We start from the raw sequence: 13,250 nt of genomic DNA on the forward strand, positions 1-13,250 counted from the left end.
CTGAGCTTTTATCAGATTTTCAAATGGGTCGTGGCACCAAAAGGATAAAACTCCAAATGACCTCCCCTCCAGGTGGATGTTTAACTCATATGTTAACTACGGCATGTAATATCTCCTCTAGTCATCACAGTAACTCCTGGATGTCACCTGCTGCATGTTTTGCCTTCTCTACTTCTAGCAGTAATCATATGAGGTAGGTACCAGTATCCCATTTTACAGAAAAAAAACACTGAAGCTTAGAAAAATGAAGTAATTTGTCCTAGTTGCATAGCTGTAAAGCATCAGAGTCTGGATTTGAACCCGCATCTGACGCTAAAGCTCCTGCTAGGTGGGAGGGAGCTCGGTTTAATCACTAGGCTCAGTTACCAGGGAACTTCCTGCACTTGTGGCGATGGCCTGGGTGACGCCAGGTATCTGCTTGGCCTCTGCCAACTTGCCTGGGCAGGAGACAAGTTGGAGGTGGCCCCTAAGCTTTGTGGGGGCTTTCTAACCCCTAGCCTTCTGCGGTGCCCCTGCCCAAAGGGAGGGAGGAAGAGGAGGAGGGGCGGGTCACCCTGGGGAGGGAGGGCGGGCCCTGAGAGGGAGTTTGAAAAGAGGAAGGAAGTGGGGCCCGGCAGAACGCCTAGCCACCCCCTGGCTGCTTCCCCACAGGACGACGCGAGGTGCCTGCAGCCGCCCCACGCCCCCACGCCCCACGGCCAAGCCATGGCCCCCTGGCGCAAAACTGACAAGGAGCGACACGGAGTGGGTAGGTGTGGGCATGGGGTCCTCAGCAGGGAGAAGGGCAGGTGGCCGAAGAACCGCATAGGAAGAGGCTGGGGAGCCAGCGGCGCAGACGTGGGCTCAGAGCACTGACTCAAGCTTTGAGGGTGCAGTGGCTCCCTCAGCCTGCTGTGGCACCAGCTGGGCAGGAAAAGGGAGGCAGGGGGGAGATGAAGGTGGGTGCCCTGCCCAGCAGGCTACGCCCAGCCCGCTCCCTCTCCTGCTGCCGCCACAGGGCTACCCTCTCTCTCCAAAGGCTTTATGCATTTCCTAGACGGGTTCCAGCAGAGCTCTTAGCAGCCTGGCTCTGCGTCAGGCTCCTGGCATTGTAAGGACTCCTTCACCCCATCTGACCTCTTGGAGGGAGCATCATTCTCTCCCTTGGCCGAGCCTGGCCTGGCCCAACATGCCTCCCTCCCCCGCTGCCCAAAGCGACACCCATCTGCTCGCTTCCCCTGCCTGTTCCTCCTGGGTCAGATGACCCTTATTTGTCAGAGCGTCCAGAGGGCTGTGCAAGCTGGGGGCGTAGGGCTGGAGGGCAAGACCCTTCACTCAGCCCCAGAGAGCCCCTGGGGAGAAAGGCTCCCACCGGGTTATAGGGGCATATCCAAGAAGCCAGCCTCATCAGCTCCAGCCATCTAAGCTCCCAGAGGCCTCTGCCTCAAGCTCAGGGCCGGAAGTGGTGGCTGGGGGAAGGGAGGCTTCAGGTACTAGGACTCTTTCTACTAAGTGGCACGCATGGTGCAATCCCCATAGATTCACTGTGGTTTTCAAATAAGTATGAATTAAAAAACCACTCTGTGGCTTGCTACACAGGCAAATACCAGATACCACCCTCAGAGATAAGGGTTGAACAGGTCAGATGTTGGAAGATCCAAGGGCCAAGAGTAGGGAATGATGTAGGGAATCCCAAGGCCACTGCTGGAGAAACACAGTCCTGGAGGGCTCAACACTTATTCATTCACTTACTAGGCTCCAAGCACTGTGGAGTGTTTAAAGATGAATGGTCCCTATCCAAAGAGCAAATAATATTCCATACCCTGAAGGAGGCTCCGTTTCTCAGTTTCTCCACCTATATTGAACTAGACTCAGTAACTTTTGAACTATAAAGCTTCTCTAACTCTGGCCCTTCCAGGCTGAAACACCGCTCAGGTGAAGATGGGGACTGAGAAATGGAGCAGACCATTATAGGTGGAGGGACCAGTGTGGTCTAGGAGATGAAAGCTGGACACGAAGGGACTATCCAGGGAAAAAAGAGCACATCCAGCAAAGAAGAGTGGTAGCTCCTTTCGCCTTGAGGGGAGGGTGCATTGAAGGGAATGGTGATGCTCAAAGTAAGTTGGAGCCACATTTTGGAAGGCTCTGAATGCCAGGCTAAGAAGTTGAGACTTTTTCCATCGAGGCAGTTGGGAGCCATAGAGGGCTTCTGAGCAGGGGAGGGACATGAGATTTGTGCTGAAGCCCGTGTGGAGGGAGGCTGGGCGGACAGAAGAGCAAAGGTGCCCGGGTGGCAGACAGGGATGGTATTGGTGGTCCAGGATGACGAGGGCAGTTAATGGGGGCAGCTGAGTGTGGCGGAAGAGTCCCACCCTCTGGTCGAAGGGCTGTAGTGTGTTCCTGCTGTGTAGGCCCTGTGCTATGGTGTGAAGCTCATGGGCTCTGGCGCCTGCTCTTGGATTCCAGCTTCCAGTGCTTCCCAGCCTTGTGAGCTAGACAAGTTACTTACTCTCTCCAGGCCTCAGTTTCCTTGTCTGTGTATTGGGAGTAATAACAGCACCTGCTTCCCAGGGTTGTGGGAGGACTCAATGATAATGATCCATATAAAGTGCCTGGAATGACAGTCGTACAAATCCTCACTAAATGTTATTAGTTATTGTTTTTAGCCTTTATTCTCTGCTTAGGAGCCCAGTTCAGGACATGACATCGCAGGATGGGAGGGGGCTACTGAATGAAGTAAGGTTTTCACCCGCCTTTGCTGAGGAAATCCCACCTATGTGCTCAGAGACTAGGAACTCTGTTAGGCTCTAGGCCCAGGGGATTCTTCTGATGGTATAACTGAGAGTTTTCACACCTACCTGTGAAAATTCTGTTTGGGGCTGGGAGTCGGAAGGTGTATGACCCTTTAGGGGGCCATAGAGCACTTGGAAGGTGTCTGCTTATCAAAGGATCTCTTTTTCTCTGCAGATGAATGTCAGAGGTTAGGAAGGTAATCTCCAACCCTCCTCCGTAGACTCCAGGTAGATGGAAGGGAAGGGCAAGGCTTAGGTTATGATGAGACAGGGGACTGGAGTCACCCAGCAGAAAGAACCGTGGCCTGAGAGTAAGGAGTCTGGGTTCTAGTTCTGACACTATCATTTTTGCAGGCAGGTCTGTGCTCTAGTTTCCTCACTGTAAGTCTAGGTATTAATACTTTTGTCTTTCAAGACGTTCTTTTAGAAGAGTATCTGAGGTAATGAGTATGGGGGCTTGAAAACGAAGCGCTAGAGCCGTGTAAGGATTAGGGGCTCCTTGGAACATCTCCAGAGTCCCAGCCAGCCTAACACAGGAAAACCTGAGCTTTGCTTTGCCATTTGGTTTCCTCTTCCTCTGGCCTAGCTGACAAGGGCTGCTGGTGTCTGTTTGTCTGGGGGGATGGCTTTTCTGGGGACAGCTTCATCACCAGAACCGCTTGGCTTCTTTCTCACTTTACTGTCTGGTGGGCAGCCAGGGTGAGCCTCGTGTAGATCCCTGGCCAGGTTCTTCCTTACTTCCTTGATGGAGCTTTAAAATGTGATCCACTAGAGTCCCAGAGAGGACCCTTGGGTGGAGGTGGGTAAGAGTTTCCACAGACAAGACAGTGTAGCTGTGAAGAAAAGACACAGCCTCTGCCCTTGAGGAGATACGGGTAAGGTTAGAAGCTTGGGCTGTGAGTTCAAATTTGGTCCTGTTTCCTCATCTTTCCTCATTACTCCTACTTTATGTAGGAGTAATAATGATAATATGGATTTCATGAGATCATTGTGTAATGAAAAGCATTAGTAATGAGACTGGTCAATGAAAGTTAGCGACTGAGGTCAAGGGGCGTACCTAATAGGTGCAGAGCCGAGAGACAGGTAATGTGCCCTAATGCCAGGCTCAGGAAAGTCATGCCTTATCAGAATAAGTGTAGTAATTTATGGTTTACAAGACCCATTCTCATGCAGTATCTTTTTCTGGCTTCAGAACATCTATGTGAGGCAGCATATTATTATTCTCATTTTACAGACGAAGAGTTCCAGAGTTCACATAACTTGGAAGTGCTTGGGCTGGGCCTTAAATTCAGTTGTCTTCAGACACCAGACCCTTTGCACAACACTAGGAGGGAATCTGGGAGGAGAAACATCATAGACAAAGGCAGGAGGTTGGAATGGGTGTGGCTTTTGGGTCAATAAATAGTCTGCTTTGGTTTTAGTGGATGTTTGTAGAAATAAAAAATAGTTGGAGAGGTAGATTATGGTCAGGTTGTGAAGGGCTTTGAGTACCAAGCTTATAAGTTTGGACTTCATTTTGTGAGCAGTGGAGTTTTTGAGCAGGTGTGTCACCTGTAAGAAGATAATTTAATCACTTGGGAGGGGGGCAGGGGTTAGACATAGAGTGGAACAGCAGTGGGTGACAGTTTACCTATCTACCCACTGCCTCATTAGTTAATCCCGCAGGAGTCCCTTTATAATTAACATTTCCCTTTGGCTTTTACTATCTTAATCCTCTCTGCCTGAGACTCTTGTCATTGGTCAGAGCTTTATCCTTGGAGGAGACAATGGAAGACAGAAAAGGAGGAGGTAGAAAGAGCAAGTAACAGTATCAGTTAGGGATAAGTATGACTACAGGTGACAGAAAACGCCCAAAGTAGTGGCTTAACCAAGCTAGAAGCTTATTTGCCTCTCATGTAGAAAGCACAGAAATGGTCCCTGAAGAGGCAGTAGCGTGGCTCTTTCTGTCTCCTGCATGGCTTCCTTGGCACGAGGCTTCTGCCTTTTGAACCAAACTGGCTGCTTAAGCCTCTATTGTCAGGTCCACTTTCCAGCCAGCAAGAAGGATGAAGGGAACAAGAAGGGCATGACACTGCTCATTAAGGACACTTACTTGAAGGCCCACTGGACACTTCCTCTTGTATCCTTTTGGCTTAAAACCTAATCACATGACTGAACCTGGCTGCAGTGGAACCTGGAAGTGTAGTCTGCCATGTAAGCAGCCATGCACCCAGCTAAATATCCAGTGTGCATTCCTGAGGAAGGAAGGGAATAGGATATTAGGGATGATATTTTAGTTTTCTCAGGCAGCCGTAACAAAATACCAGACACCAGGTGGCTTAAGTAACAGAAGTTATTTTCTCACAGTTCTGGAGGCTGGAGTTCCGAGTCCAAGGTGCTAGTAAGTTGATATCTCCTGAGGCCTCCTAGGCCTGCAGACACCTGCCTTCTCCTTGCTTTGTCCTCATATGCTCTTCTCTCTGTGCATGCTCACCCCCTGTGTCTTCTCCTCTTCTTAGAAGGACACAAGTCCAGTTGGATTAGGGCCCCACCCTGACGGCTTCGTTTTAACTTAATCCCATCCTTACAGACCTGATCCAAATATGGAGCTTCAACATGAGAATTTGGAGCAGTAGGGAGGGCGACAGCTGGGTTCCTAACAGTTGACCTGTGGTCTGTGGTCTGATATTTGGGGATTGTAAAAGAAGCCTTCAAGGCAGGGGTCCTCAGAGGGTGAATGCAGAAGAAAGGTTTGTTTACCCTGAAGCTGGGCCTGCTGGGTAGATTTGTGCAGGGGCTTCAGTTATGCTCAGAAACCTCTCCTCCGTACAGATCATCTCGAGTTATGGTTGTGTATCTATGTGTGGTGCTGGGGAGTTATTGCTTGGTTCCTTCGGAGGGCTGAGGGACAATCTAATCTGTCCCGTGTCTCTCCCCTAGCTTCGAGTGACTTGCTGGCTGGCAATCTTTGGTGTCCCATGGTTCAGTAGAAGTATCACCCCAGTCTCTGCCTCTGTCTTCACGTGGCGTTCTTCCTGTGTGTGTGTCTCTTTCCAAATTTTCCGTTTTAATAAGAACACCAGTCATGTTGGGTGAGGGCCCACCCTAATGACCTCATTTGAACTTTACTACCTCTGAAAAGACTATCTCCAAATAAGGCTGCATTCTGAGGTGCTGGGAGTTAGGCATATAGCATATCTTTTGTTTTGTGGGGTGGGGCACAATTCAAATCATAACAGGCTCTGCAAAAGTTGAGAAGGGGTCTGTTTCACATCTTGACTGGGGACTATGGATGAGTGCGAGACCTCTCCCTGGCCCAGGGATGCAGGTGATGCTGTTTCCTGGACAGATCTGGTCCATACTGAGATGGACAGATTGGGAGTGCGCAATGGGTGATTGAGTCCCTTGCAGCACAGACTCTTATTACAAGGAACAAAATCCACTTAAAGTAGTTCAGTTAAAAGGTATGTGGTGTGTGGCTGTATGTGAGGAGGGAAGTGGTGTGTTTTAAGCATCAAGGGACATCAAACAGAAATCCAGGAAACATGGGCAGCAGTCCTCTGGAAAGGCCTGGTCTGAGGAGACCGGAAAACTGCCTGTCTTCTCATGGCTTCCCAGCTGCTCTAAACTTATGAGCGCTGTTCTCCTTCCTCTTCTCCTCTTCATAACTTTCATATTCTGAGAACACCACAGTGTTCTGACACCACCAGCATGCCACCTGCCTCAACCTGGCATGACTTTACAGTGCCAGCACCCTCTGAATCCTCTCTCTGTGTTTATTTGTTCAAAGTTCTGAGAAGATCTGAGTGGACTGACTCACCTTTTCAATAAAGGCCCCCCAGGTCAGAGGTCATCACCACGCTAAGAATGGGCCCCACTCTGAGCAGGGTGCTGCCTTTTCCAATACGCTCTGGTTATGGGGTGGGGTCATGAGGATCGCAGGTGTCGTGGATGGGGACAGATTCTTGGAGTAGGAGGCATGAGTCAAACGTGCATCCCAAACACACCCAGGGCAGAACTCTACTACAGAGGGACCACTTAGACTGCTCTTGTTGCCGGAGTTAATAGCTAAGGAGGAGAGATAGAGACCATCGTTTACTCACCAACTTGTTCACTCATTCACTCTTCATTTATTTCTTAAATATTTATTGGGCATTTCCTATGTGCCGGGCACTGCGCTAGACGGTAAGATTACTAGAATTTGGCCAATATCGTTCCTACCCTTTTGGAGCTTATAGTCTAGTGGGGAAGACAAAAAGAAACTTGTGGAAAAATCAATAGGCATATCACTACAAATCGTGATATGTGCTCCTGTAATAAAAGAGTTTGTCTCATGAATGAGAGTATTGGAGGGAAGGAATCTTAAATAGGATGGTCTCAGAAGGCCTCTGAGGAGCAATGGGGAAAAAATTGCAAAGGAAATGCTTAGAGGGATCTTAGTACGTGTATCTTGGCTATGGAGGCCAATTGTATCTTCGGACTGGTCCCCAGAAATTAGTCTGGTGCAACAAAAACACACGGATTGGAAATCTCATTCCTTCCTACCACCAGTTCTTAGGTGCCTGGGCTGCCTACTTTCGGATGCAACTTGGGGTTGTTGAGGAGTGCCTGCTGGGCTGACTGTTTGAGTTCATTTAAGTAGATGGTCCTAATCCCTAGGTTTATGGGAACTACATTAGTTAGTGGCCATCTTGCCCCCAACCATAATGTTTGAGCTTAAATGAGCCTTGACAGACTGTGTTTGCTAAGCTGTGCTTCCTCTTGAGTTCAGCATCCTTATATTGCTGCTATATTTTGAGACAGACAGTGTAGTCACCATAATATTCTGCTAACTTCTGGACCTTTGGGCTTCTTTTTTTTGTTTTTAAGCTTACAGGCCTTTAATATTCAATTGCACACGGGTGCCACAGTCTGAGTTTTGCAGCATATGTTCTGCAAATGGTGAATGCTAGTGCTTATTGCCACCCGACTCCAGAGGAATCTGTGTGCAGGCACTGCAGATGTTCCCTTTAATAGGCACGCTCTCCTTTCATTCCACTTTCTTTAATTCGCGTGAGGTGAACAACAGTCAGGCTGAGTTTGTCAACATCTTAAGTCTTACTTGGTTTTTAGTTCTCCTTGGAAAAAGCCATCCATCCCTTGTCTTTCTGACCCCACTAGGACACTGTCAGCTTCCGCACTGATTTAAAGCAGTGCAGGAGGGGGATGTGACTGACAATGTGGGCACTTTTCCAGACCCCTCTCCAGACATTGCCCCAGGGCACTCAGTGTTCCCCTGACAACACATGATCCCTTGGGTCAAATCCTAAACCAGGATGGTGAAGGGGACCTAGGTGGGCCATGTGACTTGCAGAGATGCCTCAGCATCCAGCACAGGGTCTGACCAGAGACAGTGCTGAGCAGGCATTTGTTGGGGTGGATTAAGTGCTAGCAATGTCAGGTCCCAAGAGCCCACGACTGCTGCCGCAAAGGGGCACACCTTGTGCCAGCTGGACCCTGAGGATTTGCCCGGGAAGGGGGATTTTGCTGCTTGCCTCACTGGCGGTGGCGACAAGGTCGTTGTCTCAGGAAAAAGTGTTCCAGGAAGAATAAACAGCCAATGCAAATGTCCTGAGGAGGGAGCCTCTCTGATGTGTGGGAGGCCACTGTGAATGGAGTGGAGTAACCCAGGGGCAGAACTGTAGGAAATGAGTTCTCTGAAGAGAGGTTGTATTGAGTAGTGCCTGGTACATGTTATAAGGACTTTGGCTTTTACTCTGAATGGAAGCGGGTGGGGCACTGTAGGGTTTGAGAAGAATTGCAGAATGTTCTGTCTTATTTTTTTTTTAATTTGGTTTTTAACTGAAGTATAGTTGATTTACAATGTTGTGTTAATTTCTGCTGTACAGCAAAGTGACTCAATTATACACACACACACATATATGTATATTCTTTTCCATTATGGTTTATCCCTGGGTATTGAATGAAGTTCCCTGTGCTATACAGTAGGACCTTGTTGTTTATCTGTTCTATACATAATGGTTTGCATCTACTAACCCCAAACTCCCAATCCATCCCTCCCCTGCCCCCTCCCCCTTGGCAACCACTGTTCTGTCTTATTTTAAAAGAATTATTCTAAAAGTTTTATGGTTAGTAGATAGAGGGGAATTAAAGGTGGAAGCAGGGAGGCCAGTATGGCAGTCACTACAATAACCAGGCAAGAAATGGTGGGGGACCCCCCCCAAGGATGAAGCAGTGGAGGAGGTGAGATGTGCTTAGCTGTGTGTGCTGTAGGTGGCAAACAGGATTTTCCTCATGGATTGGACGTGGGTATAAAAGGAAGTAGTTAAGGGTGACACCATGGTTTTGGTCTGAGCAGCTGGGAGAATGGAACTACCTACGGGACTTCCTTAGTTAGTCCCCTGATCTAAGTTGTCATCAACATTGTCATAAATAATAACATTGCCTCAACTTTTTTCAGTCCAGTCCATTCATAAAGCACTTGCGGTACCACGTTTAACCCTCACGGCCACCCTGAGAGATGGGTACTTTTATCTTCATTTCAGAGATGAGGAAACTGAAGAGCAGAGAGATTTAAGCTCTTGCTGAAATGCAACCTTTTTCCAGTGCTTTTCTTACATCTCATCCCTGGAAGAAATGTCTTCTGCTTTATCAAAATCTTCATTTTTCACCTTGTCTTTTAGTTATGTGACTGCAGGTTGTCTCCCCCACTGGATGGCTTATTGTCTGACGGCAGAGCTCTGTTGGGGGTCGAATTTGATTCCATCTGGCTCTGTGGTACTAGCAGAAACATGGTAGGTTTCTGCTAGTACCACAGAAGGTACTAGCAGAAAAGATCATCGTTATTGTAACGCAGGACCCTTGGGAATCCAAACACTATTCGTACAAAAACATGCACATGTGCAGTTTTGCATTACAGTTTCATTATGGCCCATTCATGGAAGCCAGTTAAGGACCCTGCTAAAATGTACTCAGTAACTAGATATAATAGGTACAGCCAAGGTGTTCTGCCCAGGGTGTGAATCCTTAGATCTGGGAGTGGCCAAGATTAAGAAAACTATTTTTATAGTCTATTCAGATCAATTAAGTTCAGTGAACCCATGCTAAGTTATGGTCCTGAGCTGAGTACTGGGGCCCAGAGCTGAAAAACACAGTCTCTGCTCTCAGGAAGCTTATGAGCCAGTAGTAACCTCTCCTTCTTTTTGTTTGAGGCAGGAAAGAACACTGTTACTAGTACTAATGTCCCCATTTCTCAGGTTGGGGATGGGTGCACCCCTTACTTCAGGTCACTGTGGCCCCTGCTGTCACCCCCATCGTATTTCATTGTAGCCTTGTGTAGAATTCTCTGGCTCCTCCATAGAATGTAAACACCATGACTGCAATACTGTGTTTCTTCTTCTCCCACACAGAGTGCCTAGCACAGAGCAGATGCTCACTTAGGAGTTGTTGATCGGATGGATGGGTGGGTGAATGAGTGGGCAGAAGGTGGGGGATGGAGAGGGGAGAGAGGTTGGAGGTTTTACACTTTCTGGTAGCCTCGTAAGATTCAGGTGAGTTGCCCCATCTTGCCTTCATCTCCTCACCCTTACCCCCTTCCCTGTCAGCAGGCTAAGTCCTAAGAGAGAGCACAACAATAATTGGGGTGTTCTTGAATTCTGCTCCAAACACCTGGACCCCTGTAGTTGGCCACCGCACCAAGCCCCATGGTTCTCACCTTAGGACTCACTGCGACTGTGCACCCGTCAAGCTGATTTCCCCTCCCTTCTTGCCCTTGTGGTATTTCCTTCCCCACCAACCTCCCCAGCGCTCTTACCCCAGTTCTTCTCCTTGCCCTCCCTCTGCCCCTTCCTCTCTCTCTAGTCTCAGTTCTTTGATGGGGCCTCTCTTGATCTCTCTTCTCTGAGAGCCCACAGCTGCCGTGCCCCACAGCTTAGCCCTTTCTTTTTTAAAAAAAGGCAGCCTCTTGTTTCTTGTGTGTTCATTTTGTCTCTTGAACTAGATTTCCCCAAAGCTCCAGGGGAGCAGGAGCCATCCTCTCTCACTCTACCTTTCTTTCTAACCTTCCATATGCTGCCTGCATTGGAGGTTGGGGGCTGAGAAATCAGCCCTTGGTTTCATCATAAAGCCTGTCTTCCAATTCTAGCATGTGAGTGTGTGAACGTAGAAGAGTGTGAGACAGTGTGTGCGTGAGTGTTTGTGTGCGTGTGCCTATACTGGCAGCACTGGGAAGGAGAGGGTGAATCCCAGCATGATGTTTTAGCAGGACTCATCAACCTTGACACTGTTGACACGTGGGGCCAGATGGTTCTTGTTATGGGGCTATCCTGTGCTCTGTAGGACATTTAGCAGTGTCCCTGACTTCCCCAGCTAGACGCTAGGAGCTCCTCCACTCCCCATCCCTGCCTCCCCCACCCCCAGGTTTGTGACAACCAAAAATGTGTCCAGACATTGACAGATGTTCCCTTGGGGGCGAAATTGTTCCCAGTTGAGAATCACTGTTTTAGAGAACTCATGGGAATCTCAACTTCCTTCTTGTTGGCTGGGAATGTCACCTTGGCTCACCTATGGCAACCTGTAAGGTTTTTAGGAGGATCCAGTGGGGGTCCTAAAGCACCTGGCAGGGAGCATGCTAAATACACATCCACTAGTGAGAGGCAGTGTGGTGTAATGGTTGAGGGTGTATGTTCTGGAGCCAGCCTGCCTGGGGCAAAATCCTGGCTCGCCACCTTCCTAGCTGTGTCACCCTGGGCTGTTCACTTCATCTCACACTACCTCAGTTTGCTCATCTGTAAAACAGAATTGACCATAATTTTACCCACCACAAGATTAAACAGGTGCTGGGATTGAATAGGTGACTGTAGGTAAAATCATTGGAGAAGTGTCTGATACTTAGAAAGTGTTCCGTAGAGGTTGTAATTCTTGTCCTCTCCTGGTCAGGGGAGGAAAACCTCCTCCCCCTTGGTTCCCTCTGGCTGTGATTCTCCTGCCTCATCCACTGCTGACTTGCACCGGGTTTGAGCTCTGACCTCGCTGCCAGAAGCTTCTGCTGGGTCATCGCATTCACCCTCCCTGATGCAATGTCAGGATGTTGCCTTGGTGCTGCAGCTGTCAACACCTTGTCCAGAGACTCCAGGCAAACTGCTTGTATATTTCAACGAATATGTTTCACTTGAATCCAAAGTGGACCTACCGGCTAGTTCTGTTTCTCCCTGGAGTGGAGACCATCCAAAGCCCAGTTCAGGGACTAGAGAAGTGAGCTTCAGGCAATTACATTCTTTTTCTCCAATATTGTTTGTGTTCCTCTTATGTAGCTACTTGTACAAACTCTATTAACACTTGGTGTTTGCTGAAGCTTTTGTTTTGAAACACATCAGCAAGTGGCAGGGGCCCTGATGAGGTACGAATCCATCCTGAAGGGTCACAGGGCACTTGATGGCTGCAATCAAAATTGGCAGACCAGCTGGCTCAGCATCTCACAAGTAATCTCAAGAAATGCAAGAAAAAACTTAGAAGAAGAGACATACCTGCCCTTCATGTTCGTGTTCCTTCAGTTTAACAAGTATTTCTTAAAGTTCAGTAAATATTGATTGAACTTCAACTGTGAGCCAGATGCTGTTCTCAACACTGGGAATTCAGTGGCCGACAGGCAGACTCAGTCTCCACCCTCGCTGAGGCTGAAGGAGATGGGAAATGAACAAGTCTAGTACATACACACACACACACACACACACACACACACACACACACACACACACACACACACACACACACACACACACACACATACATATATACTCATACACACACAGTAAATCGTGACATCAGCAATGGATTAGTCAGGGAAATAAGGACTTTAGACTCCAATCTGGGTTTGACTCCACTTTCTACCACTTTCTAGCTGTGTGGCCACGGGCAAGTTCCTTAATCTCTCTTTAAGTTTCTCATATGTTACGTGGAGGGGAATACCTTGGAGTGTTACTGTGAAGATTAAATGAGCTGGTACAAGTAAAGTGTGAGGAATTTTGTCTGTCTTATTTATCACTATTGCCATATACTCAGTATCTGGCACACAGTAGGTGCTCAAATGAATATCTGTTGAAAAATAACATGTGCTTGGTACACAATATGTGTGTTTACCATTTGTGGGGCGTCAAGCAGTATATGAAGTGGTTAGAATCCAGACTTCTGGATAACTGCCTTATTAGTTAGAGATATTAGAATAAGTTGTTTATTCTCTGTCTGCCTCAGTTTCCTCGTGTATAAATCCAAGTGAAATACTGTACTTATCTCCTAACATTGCCCGAAGCACAGAGACCCCAACCCTGTTTGTTTCTGTGAGCTGCATGCTGTAGCAATGGTATGTTCACTTTTCCCTTATTTCTCTTGATTTGGGCTCCTGATGAGCAGGGCATTTCAATACGTTTAAGTAAAGTTGGTGGCTAATCAGTAGATTGGATTTCCAGGGTTGTTGGAAGTCCCACCTGTCTCAAAAGCTCCCAC

The 13,250-nt window shown here is 48.1% G+C and overlaps 1 protein-coding gene across 2 annotated transcripts in view; it reads left to right on the plus strand.

The window, feature by feature from the left end:
* The first annotated feature begins 651 nt into the window (after positions 1-651).
* Positions 652-13,250, plus strand: part of DOCK2 (dedicator of cytokinesis 2) — a 409,609-nt gene continuing 397,010 nt past the window's right edge. For both annotated transcript variants that reach the window (XM_019945662.2, XM_033853554.2), the window contains exon 1: positions 652-748. In XM_019945662.2, the coding sequence (XP_019801221.1) occupies positions 706-748 (43 nt within the window). In that variant the 5' untranslated portion in view covers positions 652-705. The remainder of the gene's footprint in view (positions 749-13,250) is intronic.

Source organism: Tursiops truncatus, chromosome 3 (genome assembly GCF_011762595.2).
Source record: "Tursiops truncatus isolate mTurTru1 chromosome 3, mTurTru1.mat.Y, whole genome shotgun sequence".
In the NCBI taxonomy this organism is placed as follows: domain Eukaryota; kingdom Metazoa; phylum Chordata; class Mammalia; order Artiodactyla; family Delphinidae; genus Tursiops; species Tursiops truncatus.